This window comes from Anser brachyrhynchus (genome assembly GCF_964034855.1).
Source record: "Anser brachyrhynchus genome assembly, chromosome: 2".
Lineage (NCBI taxonomy): Eukaryota > Metazoa > Chordata > Aves > Anseriformes > Anatidae > Anser > Anser brachyrhynchus.
The window spans coordinates 5,777,884-5,795,919 of NC_137695.1; the positions used below are offsets into that span (position 1 = coordinate 5,777,884).

The window sequence follows — 18,036 nt, forward strand, 5'->3', positions numbered from 1 at the left end:
CTGTTTTGTTAGTGTGTGTTCAGGTCATGTCTTTTGCAAAAGTCATCAGCCAAGTGAAGTTTTTTGGGGGATGAGGAAGCCGGAGGTGCCGTTCAGGGGAGCAGCCGGCGATCAGACCGGCTTCACTGCTGACACGCGAGGGCTACCAGCATCCTCCCCTGCTCCCAGCTGTGTTCTCCCTTCTTCTTACCCTCCTTTTCCGTTCTGTTGGCTCTGACGCTCATCTCTTCAAGGATTATGCTCACTACCAACCAAACAGAGCATTTAATTTTTCTTTTCCCCCTTCTCAGTGCAGTTTTCAGTTGGTTTGGATGTCGTAGTATGTGAGCACCAGCTCCGGTGGGCTGGAGAAGACGGAAAGTGTGCAGCTGGGCAGAGCAGGAACGTGGTGGCTCCCCTGGCTGCGGAGAGCTGGTGGATAACCCCAAACACATCATTTCCCGCAAACCTGGGGACCCCGTGCACCCGTGTCATTGTTTCCTCTGCAGTTCTATCTGCAGAGTAAGCCTTTCCATGCGGTGCAGATTCCAACCCTGTAGTCTTTTTGCTCTTATATGAGAATCCAAAAGTAAAATATTTTGCTAACTGAAAACCTATCTGCATGATTATTCTGGCCTAGCGATTCATAGGATAGTTAATAAAATAAATTTTAGGAGCAATAGGGTTTAATGCCTAGCTGAACCTTAAAGGATGAAAAGGACAAAAAAAAAATCCCATTGTACTTTTCAGTTTGCTTCAAGAATTTACAAGGTGGAACTTGTAATCTCCGCATTAACCAAATTCATGTGACCAAGTTTCTCAGATTTTGCTGTGCTTCAGATACAGAAGTGTTGTGTTTCCTTTCAAAGACAATCAAGACTGCGTTTGTGCTTTGCAGTCATGCCTGCCTTTCTCATTCTTTAAGAACTTGTTGGTACTGCTAACATTACTTTGTGCCCGTATCTTTAAAAATCCCAGTACTTGGCTACCCAGTGATGAACCCATATAAACTCAAGTCTGAAGGTGCTAACTAGCACGCGCTTGGCAAACAAACCGAGACATCCTGTGCTGGAGCGGTAGGAGCAATAAAATCAAGCTCTGCGTGTGCATCTAGACTGAAGATGATCTTCTCAAAGAACCCAGTACCCAATATATCATGAAAATGGGACCTGGCACAAGAGACCTGTTCCTGGTCATTGATTCCATTTGTTCCTGGCCGCAGCTCCGGGAGGTGGTTTACTCTATCAAGTGTGGGTTGTCATGCAAGGTGATGTAATTCACACCACGGCTGGGAGAGAAACTAAAGGCTGATGTTTCTAGGGAAGGGTCCAAGCTATCCCAGTTTTGTCTGCAGCGAAGAAGTGACTCACTGTCAGAATTCAGTCCCATTTGTTCTCTGTATAATTATTTCCACTTTCTTTTCTTAGGGCAGTGCCGTCCCTTAACATACTAATTTTTTCTTGCTGTTCCTCTGCATTGAGTTTATGAGAGCTCAGAAAGAGTCTAATTTTATCAAGCTTGTTGCCTTCTGCTTGTGAGTCCTGGCAGCCCCCTGCTTTTTCCATTTCCCCCTCCTGCTTCTCCAGTACTAAAACAGCTGTAGCATCAGTATCTACTTAAAGCCCTTCCAAGAGGTCTGTGTGTGTACACTTTACGTTTTGGCTTGTTCAAAGAACCTCTCAGGCACTTGTGGTCGCAGGGTGTTTACAGCCCACCGTGAGGATCTGCTCTTCTTTAAGGCTCATGAGCATAAGGCTTGCGTTGCTGCCTCTGCTTTCCTGCAGGAAATGCTGCAGCTACGGACTGGTCCTCACCATTGTTGCTTCCCCTCCCAATAAATTCCAAGAACTTGGGTACTAAGTGCTTATAAAGTACACCGAGCTGCAAATCAGTTCTTCTAGATCACGCTAACGTGTTTAACTATTTTCTCTAGGCTCCGTTTTGGATATTATAAAGCACATTGTGGCCAAAGGAGAACACAAGACCGGTGTCCTGGATGAACCCTGTATAGCCACAATCCTCAAGGAGGTGCTGGAGGGGCTGGACTACCTGCATAAAAACGGGCAAATCCACAGGTATTTTACATTTCTCATCTTTGTTCTGAAACGAGTGTCACTGAAACAGAGCAGCTGAGCACGTGCACTCTCACTACCCAACCTGCTGTTAGGGTATGGAAAGTGGAAAATAAAGATGGGAGCTTTGCTGAAACTCAGGACTTGAATTTCTGCACAGTAGCTGCTTCTTTAGGAAAGCCATGACCAGGGTAAGTTTGGGTGAACTTCAAGATATCTAAAGTTCTTGTATAGAAGAACTCTTTTCACGGGTCAAGATCCAGCTACAATGAGTAGTTGTTGGAGCTGGTAAAACTTCAGCTGCTTTTGCTTCTTGCAGTGCTACAAATCACTAAGAGTACTGCGTAAGAAATGTTGGGCAATTCAATAAGGAGCCCTTCAAGCCTGGTTCTTTTTTAAGGCTAGCTGCAGGCTAGCCTGTTTTGTCAACATGACAAAATTTAAATCTGGGTAATTTCATTTCGAGGAGGTGGAAACAGAAGTGAAAAACTTATTCTGTAGGTAAAAGCCCGTTAACTAATGGCCTGGGATTTGATGGATTGCTGCAACGTGGGTTTCTGTACTGCTCTGTCATTTGGGAGGTATTTTTAAAGCATGTTTTCCTGTCCCCTGGTGTTTCAAGGTGTGGCGTGCTTTAGAAAGAGAGGATACTAAGTCAGTACGTTCTGCCGTTAAAAAATAATAAAAAAAAAAGCAATCCTAAGTATGCACTGAAAATAGAACATACAGCTTGTGGGTAACATACATCATCCCAGCCCCAGGCTGCTGCTGGGAACAACAGCCTCTTCTTCCCTGGGAATTCTCTGAGCTTGGTCATCTTCTGGTACAATGCCATGATAAGCACTGCTGCTGCTGTGCTGGAATAAGTTTCAGTCCTCTTGCGAGAGCTGCACAAGAAGAGGTGACTTTTTTTTTCGCCAAAATTTTAATTAGAAAAGCCAAGCAGCATTTATTTCATAGTTTTGGTCAAACCGACTGGTCTTTGTAGATTGTTTGGGCTTAAAAAGAACCAGAAGGTTGGAAACAATTTTGGGATCATTCTTCTCCCTGAAAGAAATCTCAGATTTCAGCTTCCAGTCTCCATTAAAGCTCTGATTTAAGAAGGCTGGTTGTCTCCACTGAAGGCAGGTTTGACTTCGCAGCTGTTTTAGCTGTGTTTTCAGGAAAATGACTTCGGGCAGCCTAGGAAGCAAACATAATAGACCAACTTGCTTGCTGAGCACGTGGTCATTTCTTACCCTTGCACGAGTGATTGGCAAAACCCTGTTCATGTGTGATTTCCACTTGATTTGCTTGGCTCATCTTGTCTCACGAAACTGAAATATATGTATGTTAAAGCAGCAGGAACGTGTTAAACCTTAATTTTTTGTGAAGATGTCGCATGGTGATCTCTGTGTTGGAGGAGAGGTGTTTCTCCGCGTGCCTTGCTGTAGTGGAACAGCGGAACTAGTGATTGTGGTGAGGATTGTATGAAGCATATTCGTGGTTGTTTTCCTTCCTGCACTCACCAAAACCGAGATGCTCACGAAGTTCAAACTGCTTGCTCCGAAGAAAATGTGATTCATACTGAATCATTCTGCAGCGGACTGAATCCAGCTTGCTGTGACTGCTCTTGTCCCGCTTTTCAAAGCATTTTGCTCTTATTTAGGACAGAAATCACCGCAGCTGTGGGAGCCATGTCCCTGGTGCAGCTTAAGGCTGCTGTTGTGCATCACCTACTTTGACATATTTATTGAGGGCGGCCCGTACAGGTACTTGTAGGGTGTTTTATCAGAAAAAGCGTTCAGATTACCGCTTCGTGAGGGAGCGCAGTGATCTGGGGAACTTCTTTATGCAGAGAAACCCGGAGAAGTGCTAATGCTCAAGGCATGGAAGGGAAGTTGTGTGGGGGCTTCCTGCCTGTGATGCGAAGGATGGGTTGCTGGTCGTTGGCACAAGGCAAGCTCACGTGCCTTTGAGGGAGGAAACACGTTTCCTTAATGGAGTTAATCGTGCTGGCTTGCATTTTATCCAGATGTGTATGCAGCACCGGGATAAACACAATTTAAAGCTGCACGAGGAGAGGTCCCATCTGCACCGCACATGGATCTCTGTATGTTTTTCCCATTTCGCTTAACTCGAGGGGTCATAATACTGGTCCTGCCTGATGGGGAACGCAGGTGGACGCCTCGTGGTCTTGCCAGAGATGCTCTTGGGGGGAAGTGTTTAAAATAACTGAACTTTGGTCCCCTGGGGCAGCTCAGAGTTTCTGTCTCTCAAGGAAACTGCACCAGGGGATGGCTGAGCTGCAGGACCGGGTGTTTGCAGCACACCTCGGGCCGAAACGAGGTCAGCTGGGAAGGGGCAGAACCGAAAGGCTTCCTTTAAGCAGGGCTCAACAAACCCAAAGCGAGCAGCAATCCAGCGAAGCACAGAGTTCGGCTGGGATATTTAGTGTTGGGATATTTAATGTCTGGACCCAAGTGTTGACCTGAAGCGGGGACAGCTTGTTGCTGCTCTAAATCGTCTGTCAGGCCAGAAAACATGTATCTGATGGTGGAGATCTCAATACTTTTGAATTCTGTATCATGTTAAACGGGTAAATTAAGTGAACACGTGGAAAACTGGCTTAATGAAACTGCTGCTGCTGAATCTTACCCGGCCTAAGCTCGTCTTGAACTTAATGCCACTTCCAATTAGGGTCTGGGGAGCTGGCTTCGTGTGGAAGTGTAAATCTCCTGCCTTGGACGGGAGGGCAGTTGGACGGTATTTTCTAGAGGAGATCAGAAAGCCAAATATGTAGTGAAAGCTTAAATTATAATTTTTTGTTTACTTTCCTAATTAACAGCCGGAGTGAGGCTGAGCCCTGAATAGCTGCCGTTCAGCGCGCGTCTCCAAAGCGATATTTTTTTGCTTTCATCGTGCAAGGGGTGAAAGGAACAGCAGGAGGCCTTACGGAAAAGACAGAGGAGAAAGCGGAATAGGTTTTATTTTCATGAACCAGGTAACAAGTACAAATGATCCCCATAACCCCCTCAGATCAGCACTGCCTCCCCTATCTCTGGGCTGGCAGCTCCGTCCCTGTGCCAGCTGCTACAGCCCCATTGTGATTTTGTGTCGCCCGGCGATCCCAAGGACAGTTTGAAACCCCAGTGACCCTGTTAACGGGTTAACCACTCTGAAAGCTTCGTGTGAAGCCGTCCTGCAGGACAGACCCTGCTTGGGCACGTTTTGTGAAGTCCCCCGGGACCTGTGACACTGTGCCAGGCAGATCTCGCCGGGGTGCCTGCAGCAGGTGACACGCAGGGCACGTCGAGCCTCTCCCCGCTCGGGCTCGGGTTCCTCCGCGTATTTGGGGTCAGCAGGTACCCAGCGGTTTAATGAATGACTTGAAAATAAAAAAGCAAAAGCAACCCCGGGGGGTTTTATTGGTTCAAGGGGCTTGTCGGATGGAAGTTCAAAGCTTTTCCAAGTGCTGCTCTTTATGGCCAGCTGACAGACATATCACGCCGATTAACTGCTGCAAGGCCTCCGTGTCTTTCTCCCTATTTTTATCTCTGAGCTTATCTTCTGCCCATGATTAGCCATTGTGTAACTGAATAGTTCAGTCCACGTGCAATGATATATTGCTGGAATGGTTGTATATTGTCAGGTTCTCCTCTTGCAGCATAATGGACGTTATGCTTGTTTTTCTGTAAAAACAAAAAAGCTGAGGAAGTCCTTTAGGGTTGCATGCACTCAAAATACTGGCAAGGCGGTGATCCAGCTATTAATTTTTTCTCTGCTATACTTCTGGGGGGGGGGGAGAGAGGTGCAACAGCCTGTTTGATATGCTAAGTTAGACCAGTTTGTGCTCCGGTGTGGAACTGCTTTTTATTTTTATTTATTTATTCTTTTAAATCAGTTTTGTGAGCACGGGGACAGCAGGGTGCTGTGGCAGCTGTTGGGATGTAGCTTTGAAGAGACCCTGGAAATAATATTCTTGACGCGTCGTTATGGCAGATGTATCGGCTTAGGACTGCTTTGGCACGGGATCAAGATCTCGTTGTTTGTTTCTCCTACCTGTATTGGGAGAGTTCCTGAAAAAAAAAAGCGTTGGTGTGTCAGCATCCACCCATCTGCACTGCCAGGCTGTGTGTGTATGGGGTTTTGCAGGAACGCTCCTCCAGGAGAGAGAGTTTAATGTAAGACGAAGGAGCTGATGGATATTTTTTGGCAGACCTCAACCGTCCTGCAGGATTCAAGCTCCATTTTCACGTAGCTGATTAATGCGCCGGTCGTTGTGCTGGCAGATCCTGCGGTAGAACTGGATTTCAGTGTGCCTCGGATTATTTTGACGACTCAAGTACTGCAGCTCTTTGTTTCTGTAGCGAAGCCGTAAGAAAACTTCACAGCCCCCCTCCAACCCGGGCTGTAATCTTATGTTAGGGAGTGCGTTTCGGCAGTGAAATTTGGAAAGGAAAGGCTGGGGGATAACGGGATGTGGAGCATTTCGCCTCTAATTGCCAAGCTGATTTTTTTTTAAGGCAGGACACCAGTAATTTGGAAACCAGCTCTTGTTCAGCCGTGGGAAGGGGATTGCCCTGATACAATTCACAGAGGCTGTCTTCTCCTACAGAAACTTGGCACCTCGGAGGTATGGGAATAATATTGTGTCCCCCGAGGCAGAGAAGTGCTGGGGAAAGGGAGGGGAATGAAGGTTCGGACTCCAGACCGGTATTTTGCAATAATTTTATATTCAGGGGAGTGTGCTTTGGTCTCTTCTCCCTGAAAATAAAGGATGGACAGAAGTAACTTTTAGAGGTGGTTGTTAATAAAAGTTTTGCAGCTTTAATTTATAAACTGTTGAGTAGCCAGAGCAATGGAAATGTTATTCTTGTGCCTTTGGGCACCTCGGTGGGAAAGCAGAAGAAATGCTGCTCTGGATTGTACTCAGTGTTTTTCTCCCCCAAATAAACACCTTGCTGGGCAGTGCTGAGAGCACAAAGACCACTGAATCTCCCTGCTGTGTGCACCACAGTCGTACTGGGGCGTATTGTGGTGGTTTGGCAAACCCGTGTGCTCTCCTGGTGGCTGTTTCTTCCACTGCATCATCCAGAAATTCATTGTCTAAAAAAAAATATAAAGAAAAAAATCCCTGTGGTTGCAACGAGAAAATGAGAACCAGATGTAAATCCCAAATCTGCAGACGGCCAGAAACAATAGCTCCCGTGGAGACTGCCTCTATCTGCTTCAAGGAAAACTATCTCAGCCCTGAAGCCTAAAAACCGGCGATCAGAGTTCCTGGGGTAAACGTGGATTTCCTGATGAAAGCAGGGGAGGCTGCAGGGCCCTGCTGTGGCTCCAGGCTGGCGGCAGCGCCCCAGCCCTGCATGGTTTGAGGGTGCCCGTGCCTGCTTCCACGGGGACACCAAAAGATGGGCACTTGCTGCATGACCCCGTTCTGCTGCGATGTCCCCGTGTCACCCACCCCAGACCCAGGTACTGCCTCTGGGCTTTGTCTCTGCATGCCCTGTCAAAATCATTTTGATTTAGTCTAAAAAAAACCACCAACACACAAACTTTTCAGTACAACTGTTAGGAGCTGTGTTAAACAGAGTTTAGGTTTTCTGTCCCCTTTGTTCCATGAAGATAAGAAGTTATGTGCAGAGAGTTCAGGAGCTGGACTCGATGCTCCTTGTGAGTCTCTTCCAGCTTGAGTTGTTCTCTGGTTTCGGGAAGGTAAGGAGCAGGAGACAGAGCGGGGCGAGCTCTGAAAGGTCCAGCAGCACTTGTAGGTTTGGGTCAGTGATCCCTGCCCGAGCTGCACACTAAACTAGTGTGGTTTCCAGCGGTTCCTGAGCTGTCGGGAGTGTTTGGGTTGGACGTGGTTCAGGGGTGGTAATCTTCATTCCTGTCTGCAGCGTTAGTTATATCAGGTGAAAATGTCACACTCGCTTACCTTTTGCCTTGCAGAACCCCAATGCCATTCCCGTTTACTCACAGCCACCCTGTTTGCAACGTCTCCTGTCTCTGCTTTTATCAGGTGTGGGTTATTGGGAGTAGGTGACCCGGTACGGGCTCCTGCAGCGTCTCTCCAGCAGTAGAGAAGTTGTTTAAATCACTGATGTTCATCATGTGTCAAGTGAGTAGCACGCTTCAAAAAGTTGGCTTTGAACATTGTCCCCTGTGTAATGCAGCAGCTTCCCTGGCCTTCAGAGATCCCAAAAGCTGCATACGGGGAGAAGCCTTAAGCATTTATTCAGGCTACTACAGTGTTCTCATTCATGTCTTATGCTAAAGCATAAGAAATACTTAATTTACCGAGTTTGTGTGGTAACATTAAGCACGCTCCAATTTCTGGTGCAGCCTCATAAAATTTTAACTTTAAACATTCACTGAATCAAATCACGTCCCATCTTGCAGAGTCCTTATAAGACTTCAAAAAATAAAGCTTAATGCTTTCAAACGCATTCAAGACAAACCACACATTTAGGACAACGAACAGGGAACTGCTGGAGAGAAATCCATCATTTTGTGGAAGTGAGGAAAGCATCGCTGAGATAGACTGGGAGTGCCAAGAGGACTGATCCTATTAAAAGGTGACTTTACAATGGAAACTCACCCAATTTTAACCGCCTTCTCCACTTTATGCAATAAGCGGGATGAAATAAGGAGATCTTTCCTCTCAGAATGTCGGCCTGACCTAAAATCGTCTTATTCTGGGTTTTGAAGCAGAAAGTCAAAGTGGCAAGTCTCCTGTCAGCCCTGGGCGTCTCGAATTTCTCCCTTCTCCATCATGTACCGATGCTGCCAAGCAGGAGCTCGGGGTGGTGGCCTCGTAGAGCCGGATGGCGCTGGGCTTCGTGTGTGTGTAGATACACACCCTGCTTCTCCATGGCGGGGCTGCTTGTTGCCCTGTGCAAACCGAGACCTTTTTTAAGCTGCCTTATGTTAAAATCTTCAGCCTGATTCGATCTGAGGTGATGGGTGTTTCTTGGAGGGAACTTTGATCTTCCCGCTCAGCTCTGCGCTGGTGCGGCCTCACCTTGAGGACTGTGTGCAGTTGTGGGCACCTCAGTACGAAAAGGACCTGAAACTGTTGGAGAGTGTCCTGAGAAGGGCTGCAAAGATGGTGAAGGGCCTAGAGGGGAAGACGTGTGAGGAGCGGGCTGAGGTCACTGGACCTGTTCAGCCTGGAGAAGAGGAGGCTGAGGGGGGAGGCCTCATGGCGGCCTGCAGCTTCCTCACGAGGGGGAGTGGAGGGACAGGCACCGATATACTCTCTTTAGTGACCAGCGATACGACCCGAGGGAATGGGGTCAAGCTGTGACAGGGGAGGTTTGGGATGGAGATCAGGAAGAGGTTCTTCACTGAGAGGGTTGTCACACACTGGGACAGGCTCCCCAGGGAGGTAGTCACAGCACCAAGCCTGTCGGAGGTTAAGAAACACTGGGACTGTGCACTTAGTCACATGGTCTGAATTTTTGGGTAGACCCGTGTGGTGCCAGGAGTTGGACTCGATGATCCTTGTGGGTCCCTTCCAACTTGGGTTATTCTGTGATCCTATGATCTCTGTCATGACAGGGAGAAAGCAGGGAGACACATCGATCACTGGCTTTCTTCTTTCTTCGCCTCCCTGCTCCGTCACAAACTGGGGCAATCTGCCTGGTAGTTTGGGGGAAATCCCGAACATTTCTGTGCACTTTAGGACCACTTTTTAGAGCATTACCACAGCACGGTGTTGTGCACCCCTGGCATTGCCACACAAAGCGTCCCCACCTACTCACACGTTCAGTGACGTGCCATGAAACGCTCAAATAAGACCAGGCTATCACTTGAGTGTTTTCCTCCGCTACCAGTGCCTAAAGCAGGGCCTCCCAGAAATATCCGGGCCTCCAGGGGAGGGAGGCAGATCTTGTGACTCCCCAGCTTGATTTTCATGCAGCAGCTGTTAAAGGAGCTTTGTGCCTCATCCCCGCTGCCGTCCTTCCAGAGGAAGTCGGCTCAGGAAATGGAAGGGCTGAGTAGATGAATTTGTGGAAGAAATCCCCTGTACAATTTCAGCAGCCGTTCGGTGACAGGAGGACTTGGTTTTAAAGCCTGCTGGGTGGGGGGGTCCTTTCCTTTGGGGGGGGACACGGGGAAAAAAACTGAAGTTTTGACTGAATAAAGGAAACCTTAAGAAGTGAAGTACGAAGTTATAGCTGGAACTTCTCTTGTAGTGACTGCTGAGGGGCTGAGCCCTGTCGGCAGCCCTTGCTGCTGGGCCATCCTTGCCAGAAGCCGACGGGTGCGTGCACGCGCTTGTGTGATGCCGCTAAACAGCGATGTGCACCGGGGCAAGCTTGTGAAACATCCTCCTCTTGCATGGGAGGAAGAAGCGGGGCTGTGAAGGTTTGTGTGATTAGATCATCTCAGTACTTGGTGGCAGGGCTAGGTGTAGTGCTTGCACCATTCCTTTATCTGTCTGAAGGAGCCGATCTGTCCAGAAACACTTTTTAAGGTTAGTTTTCTGCCCCTGCACTGAGGAGTGGTTGAGTTTGAATGCTGATGCTGGGCTTCAGGCACGGCAGTGGGAGGCAAAGACCGAGGCAGACAGGATCTGTCACTGCACCACACCTCTCTTTAGGCTTGTAAACACGTGGGAAGAGAAGGAAAACCATCAAAGTTGGCACAGGAGCAAGAGGCGTAAGCTGGACATAATTCTTTGAGATAAAGGAGAGTTGCAGACGCTGTGATAACGGCGAGTGTTTGACACGGCGAGGCAGTAAGTGATGTGGCACTCTTCACCCCACGCTGTCTGCCTTTGTCAGCCTTGTGCTGACTTAGCTCAACGTTTTCTTTACTGCCTCAGCATCTCGCAAGTCCTTGGAGCTATTCAGCTCGCTGAGATGACAGCACAAATTTCAGTAACATCTCCAGCAGCTTGCTTTGCTGTGCTCTCCATTGTCTGAGCCGAAGTAGTGACTTAACCTCAAGTGAATCAGGCTTCTGAGTCACGGTTCCTTGGACCCCAAACCTTGGATTTCAAGCAGCAGTCCACTTCTGCAGCACTGGAGGGGAAAACTCTTCCTACCATTGCAAATTTGAGGCTTTAAAAATATTTCTAAAGTGTATGAGACTCCAAGTAAATTGTGGGTTTCCCTATGTGGCCAGCATTTAGCTCCTGCCTTGAAGCACTGATCTTTCCCCCTGGCCCAGCAGCAGTTCAGAGAAGCGAGCGGGAGCAGCGTCGGTGCTTTCCCGATCCCGAGCAACGCCGGGCTGGTCCCTGCTGTAGTCCCTAGCAGCCTGGCTGCCGTTGCATGTCCCAGAGCCCAGATGAGCAGGAACGACTCGAGCTCTCAGCCTCCCCGCTGGTGCAGGTGGGTGCAGGGGGGAGCAGGACACTGCTCTGCCCGCTCTGTGCTGCTGGAAGCCCTCTGGCTTTGGGATATCTTCCCGAATCCACCCCTGCGGAGCTCGGTACTGCACTGCGTGGGTCAGTAATTGCATCTCACCTGGAAGTTTAGTACTGCAGGCTCACCTCTGGGGCAGGGAAATATTAGTGTGCGTGGCTTTTCTGACCCAGAATGGGAGCGCTCTGACTTCCACCGCTTCTAACACTCTTGTCTCAAATGTCTCCTGCACGGTGCTGAACGCGCTGGCTTTTGGGAGCATAAAAATACTGCTGTGCCCTCGGCCGTGCCAAGCCTCGTTGCCATTTTGCAGCGCTGTCTCGAGTGATAACGCGCCTTCTGTAACTGTTTGTATCCTGGCTTGTAAGGCAAGGGGAAGAGGTAACATAGGTAACAGCATAGAAACGAGTAAGATGTTTGATCGTGGAGAGAGAACGGTGCTCGTCTGGTGTATAACGCCACAAATTGCTTTGTATTTAACAAAGTAGAGAGCCTGTCCTGGAAGCGTTTTGCAAATTACTCGGAATAACGTTGACTGCAGCCGTCGGTTGCATTCATAATAAATACCGAGTTGCTCATTACCGTTAACACAAAATAGTAATTCTTCTGTCTTGCACCTTCTTTTTTTTTTCAAATGAAACTTGGCAGGACCAGCCGCTCCTCCTTCGTGCCAAATTATGCGCTACAGAGTTCAGCCCATGAAAATTTATTGGTGCGGTTGATGTAAATTGCATCTAATGGGCAGGTGACTCACGGCCGCGCTGACAGCCAGCACCGCATCCTAAAGGCACATACAAGCAGGTTAGAAGAGAAGGCACAATAAGGCGTGATAAACAGGGCTTTTCTACATTTTCCTCCTCCCTTTGTAGTTTTCTTCTTGGTGCTGGGCTGCAGGAGTCCTGGGATGCCACGCTTTGCTCAGGTCACTTACACATATTGCATTTTCAGCGGCCTTAAATTGTCACAGTTGGTGCTCTTGAAGTAGACTTCTGAGCACAAGCCAAGTGAACCCTTTTTGATCTCCAAACAATATTAAGAGGGCTATTCAAAAAGCAATAACTTGACATGCTTCATTGCTTTGCTGGCAAACGCCACTTCTTCGAAGTCTGTAGTACGGGGTTGTGTTGTGTACGCTGGGGCTGCAGGCTCGCAGCTGGCTGCTGGAAATGTCATGCTCCATTTTGGAGCAGCAAGTCTGGCTTTAACCCTAGTGTTGTCCCTGCAGTGACAACACCGTGACAGTGCCAAGGGCTGACGGCAGAGCTGATCACTAAGGATTTGAAGTACTCGAGTGGGCTTTTCATAGTGGGAACGAGCCCGTTAGGATATGGTTTCCAACCTAATTTTTTCTCCTGCTTATTGAAAAATGAAATGAGGGTTGCGTGGAAGCGCTACACTTGCAACTGGAGAGCATCACCGCATTGCCTTCCAGGTCTCTTGTAGCTGGATGCCGATTTTGCTGGATCAGGGATCAATTTTGTTTATATAGCATCTAATGCCTGTGGCCCAGCCCCAGCCCGGAGGTATTAATGTGATGCAACTGAAACCGTAGCGCTGGGAAGCCAAACCAGTTCAGAATGCAAACGAGGAGGCGTTTCTGCCCCGCTGAGAAACCTTGCAAGGCTGATGTGGAGAATCCAGATTTGCGCTGGAGGGAATCCAAACCCCTCTTCCCTGCGTGGTGTGAAGTGCAAGGTAAATAAAAACATCATCAGGATTTTGGGGAAAGGCTCCTGGAGGCGTTAGGAAGAGAGGAAGGCGACAGCAATGGAGCGGGAACGTCCCGAATGATGGCGGCACTCGTTAAGCTGCTGACAAGGAAGCATTTACTCCAGCCTTCTGTAACTTCATCTAAAATGTGATATAATTAGTGTTTATACTGCAGCCTGAAGCTGCTTCCAGTACGGTAATTATGCCAGAGGCACGCGGTTTACTCCAAGCCTATCAGCCCAGGACAGGGTCACTACCACGCTAGTGGGAAGTGCCTTCAAACTCCTGGACTTGGCAGTAACCGTGTCCTGGCGTGACAAACTTCTCGCCTTTCAACAGGCGAGTTTCTGAGCATCTCCCGGAGAGAAGAAACAGGAAACCACTATTCCCTCTCCCTGCCCCGTTGCTTTAAATCTAATTAATTTGTCTTAAGGATGGTTTTAAGGTGCCTAATTTGTAGCTGCTGCAGGTAATGCCAGTGTAAGCTAAATAAAGGGATTTGTGCTCAGCCAGCCGTCTTGCTGCTGGTACACCAGGATGAGGAACGGCGAGGCTGGGAGCTGCTCCTGTGGTACAGTAACTCCAAAACCCAAGCAGTGTCCCCAGGGTGCTTGCCACCAATCCGTTTTGGTGCTCAGGGGAGGAATGTGTCACTCTAGGGTGAGTAAGAGTGTGTTTAGGGGGTTGCTCACCCGGAAGAAATGCCCCATCAAGCTGGTGTTTAGTTCTTCAGTGTGGATTTTGGCAGTGGCTTTTGTTGGCCTAGCAGATTTCTTATCACAGCACTTGTTTTAAGTTTTTGAATCATCTCGAAGCACCATATTTATTGATTTTTGTTTCCAACGAGAAACTATCTAAATTGTAAGTGATCCAAGCTGAAATTAAAAAGGAAACAAGCCCCTGCATCCGAGAGGGTTAAGGGACTGGAGACCTTTTTTGTTTCAGCAGGATTCAGTCTGAAGGATTGTTTCACTACTTCTCACACCCCAAACTTGCCCAGCTCGCTCTGTTAGGGTAGGACAGTCTGGTGGTGTTGAACGTGTGCCGCTTTTGTGGCTGCTGTCGCTGTGTCACTGAAACCTGCCTGAGTTTTCCTGGGGCTCCGAAGCGCGCAAGGGTGGAGGCTTCATCCTGGAGTTGTGCTTAAAGGTTTCCTTCCATACTGAGCGAGCTCTGCTTGAGCAGGCGGGGATGTTCTGACAAGCTGTGCCATCCTGCACAGCTCCGCGGTGTCCTGGCCTGCTTTGCAGTGTGGTTGGAAGACCAAATCCGTGCTACTTCGCATCCATCTTCAGGAAGAGGAGCGATAACTTCGCCCTGCAGCACCAGTGCCCGCCATTCCTCTGCCCCACAGCTCTGAAAGGGCCTCGAGCACCTTGGCTGTTGCAGGAGACCTGACTGCCTGGGTAAACGTTTCCAGTAGGGCTGGAGAGCTTCCCGAACGCCCTCTTCTCCCTCTGATTTAGTGCCGCTGGGAGGGGAGGGCTGCCGGCTTTGGTGCCAAGCGCGTTGTGCGCTGCCTCAGCCAGATCCTCGCCTAGGAAGCGGCGAATTTGGGCGTCCCTCTTCCGTGGAGGATCCGCACGCTCGGGGGGCTGCATCCCAAAAGCATCTTCTGCCTAAATACTGGCAGGGAGCCCTTCCATTCCCTCACTGTTACAGACCATGAAGGCGTTGGGGGAGAGCAGAGGACAGTCAGGTTTGTAACTCGCAATTAAAATGGAAATTAACTCTCTACAGCTCCGACTGTATCGGGGTTGGCCACCAGATGCTACAGGGGACAGCATAGCTGCATCTTTAATGCTGTATTTAGTCCCTTCAGGTCCTTTCCGAGTACCTGAGGGTCTCGATGTGCTGCTGTGCTGCCGCCTGCTTGTCTGCCATGGCCAAAACTCTTAGCTGTGGGAGGAGAACACAATAATGCTGCTTGGCAGGAAACCCGGCTCACCCCTTAATGCACGTCGTTCATGCATTAATGCAACGTTCGTGCGTTCAGCCAGTGGAAAATGGGCGGGTCTCGAGTTGACCTGCAGGGATTTCTTTTAGGTTTGGTTATTCCCGTGTCGTTCTCACAGCTCCTTACTGCTTTGTATCCCGTTCTGCTTTTAAATCAGCTCCGTGAGGCTGGCTCCCCATATAACCTCCGTGTTTCCATGCGTCTCTATCTACATTTTCTTGATCATTAAAGCAAGTATTTTTCCTCTACTTTTACACTAGCGCCTCAGCCACGGATTAGGCCCCTAGGATGGTCACTGCTAGCAGGAGGTGTGCGTTTGGCAGGACTTGAAACGCTGCTTTGAAGACTGGAGTCTGCTCGCAGCGCTGCTTTGCTGTTAAAACCATCTTCACTAGCCCTTATGGAGAGAATTTTTATTCCCTTTTGTTCCGCTCCATGCTGGGGGGGACTCTGGCCATGCCAATATCTTCCACTGGATGTTGGGAGGAACCTAGCAGGCGCAAATGTTGGAGAGGATGTGTTGAAAATTACCCTGGCAGCAGCCCAGGCATCCTCAGAAGCCAGGAAGGAGGAGACCTCCGGGGCCCGGCCGGGATGCATCGGCCAGCCCATCGTGCCAGTTCTGCTCTCATGGTGCACGAGGGAGGAGAGAAAAATAACTTCTGCCTTCTTCTGTGCAAGCATTTGGAATATTTGCAGAAGGAGGTGGGGGGAGAATGTGCTTTTTTTTTTTTTTTTCCATTTTTTTCCCTCCTTCTCTTCCGTGCAGATTAATGTGAGGTGTGTGGTGAAATGTTACTTTGCTGCTGCATCTGTTCCCCAGGCAGGTGCTTTGCTCACATTCTTGTGGCAATACATGTGTCCACACTGGCTCTGCGTGCTTTGGGTGCAAGGTTAGAGGCCGTGCAAGTGATAAAGGTATAAAGCTGCTTCGCTTGGCCTGGACTGCCTTGTATAAGGCCAGTCCTAGGTGCTGCTTTCATAAAAATAGCTAAATTAAGAACCTGGGGCAAACCACTCTTCTTGGTTTGTTGGATTTTTTTTTTTGTGTTAGGGAACTTTCTGGTAAGTTTTTTCCAGTTTCTTTGTATCCGTAGCACTTAAAATGCTCCTAGCTATATATATCACAGATACCACTTAATGTCTGCTGCAGTTACAGCTGGTGCTAAGTGCCTCCTGTTTCTGCGCGATTAGAAGCGAGAGGTGCTAATGCAGCACAACAGGAGTTAAACAGGAGAAATAACAAAGTTGTATTGCATTTTTGTTGGGCGAAGGAAAGATTTAATGAGTTCCACTTACTGTTGCTTTGTCTTTCCGCAGGGACGTGAAAGCAGGAAATATTCTTCTTGGAGAAGATGGCTCAGTGCAAATTGCAGGTAACTTTTTCCTAATAGCTTTGAAAAAGCTTTGGGCATAGCCATGAGTCTGAAGAAATGGTTTAACGGGCAAGAGAAACCTACATGAAAATGTTAGCTTCAAGAAGACTCACAGCTGTTTTTTTAAATAAAATGAAAAAAAAGTAGAGTTTTGCATGTTGATATCGTAAAATACTGTTCTTTGGAATAATGGATGCCAGCATGATTAAATCCTTTGGCTGGTGGGGCAAAATGAACGTCTTAGAAGCAGCCACGCGAGCAGCTCAGCTGCTGGATCCGCGGACAGAGGTTTTGTCGAGCTGAGAGGTGTGAAACCCCCCGGTGTGTCTGCGCCTGGACCTGCGACTTGGTACGAGGGGCGCGGATTTTCCGCTAGGAGGCAGGCTGCGTTGCGCTGGAAAGTTTTTTAAGGCTAACTCTTCTTCCTCTGCGGAAGGCAGCAAGTGCTGTTGTGGAAAGACCCAACACCTAAAATACAGGGCTTCTGTCTAAAACCTGAAGCTGCTTTGTTTCCCTTTGCAAGTCTCCCAGGGTTCATAACGCTTGCTGTTACATCTCTAATGAAGTGTAAATAATTCATCCCATGTGGCAGCCGATGGAAGGTAGGGTGTGGCTTCCAAAATGCTTTATACTAATAAAACACTACAAGGTTTTTCCATAATGGGGCCAAGATGTAACATTTAGGGTTTGTAATTGTATGGAATGCTAGATCATATGCTGGGAGAGGCTGTAAATAGCTGTTGCATTAGAGCAGTGCGCTGTTATTCCAGCGTTTCAGCCAGCCCAGGAGAAAGCTTCTTGTGTTTCTCTTCCACAAGGGTGCCAGGGCTCGACTTTTAATTAAGGTTTTTATTAAGGTGATAGGTGCCTGTTCATGTATTTTTGTCCGCTGAATAATTTTTAAAGGGTTTAATTTATTTGGGATTTGTAGATATTCCCCTGAACCGAGCTGTCTACTGGTGGCTTGTATGTGCAACACTTAAATGATGAAATCCTTCTCTCTGCATGTTCTGTGAAAGCAACCCAGGAAGATGTGCAAAGTTCCCTTTTACAAATTTTTGCTCTGCATAAACATGCATGAGGAGTAATTCTGTAATCTTTCCTGCGACAAAGTAGAAAAACTAAACTCCACCGAGGTCAGCAAGTTCACAGCAGCGGCAGGAAGCGCTTTAATTTCTGTGAAGGCAGCTGATGACTTGAAAGAAACAAAAATAAATGAATGACTGAACGCTAGAGAAGAGCCTGACGTGGACAAACCGTGAACATTTTTTCTGTGGGAATTTCTAACACGTAAGCTTCCTTTCCTCCTGACCCAGGATGAAATAGCAAAGATTCTCGTGGATTTTTTTGAGGAGGAAAAAAAATGCTGGAAGCAAGCCAGCCCAAATAAAATGAGTTTTGTTTCAACACGATCAAAGCATCTGCCTTGACAATATCAATGCGTCTTATGAATAATTTGGTTGCTAATTGGCTGCCTCAATTATCATCTGGATGACATCACTGCATTCCCATGGGACAAATGTGTTTAAGTTTCGCTGGAAAGTTACACCACGAGGGGGAAAAATATTGATCAGCTGTGGAAT

The 18,036-nt window shown here is 48.1% G+C and overlaps 1 protein-coding gene across 1 annotated transcript in view; it reads left to right on the plus strand.

The window, feature by feature from the left end:
* Nucleotides 1-18,036, plus strand: part of OXSR1 (oxidative stress responsive kinase 1) — an 87,939-nt gene that overhangs the window by 36,526 nt on the left and 33,377 nt on the right. The window contains exons 4-5 of the mRNA XM_080582613.1: nt 1,913-2,054; nt 16,398-16,453. Of these exons, the coding sequence (XP_080438739.1) occupies nt 1,913-2,054; nt 16,398-16,453 (198 nt within the window). The remainder of the gene's footprint in view (nt 1-1,912; nt 2,055-16,397; nt 16,454-18,036) is intronic.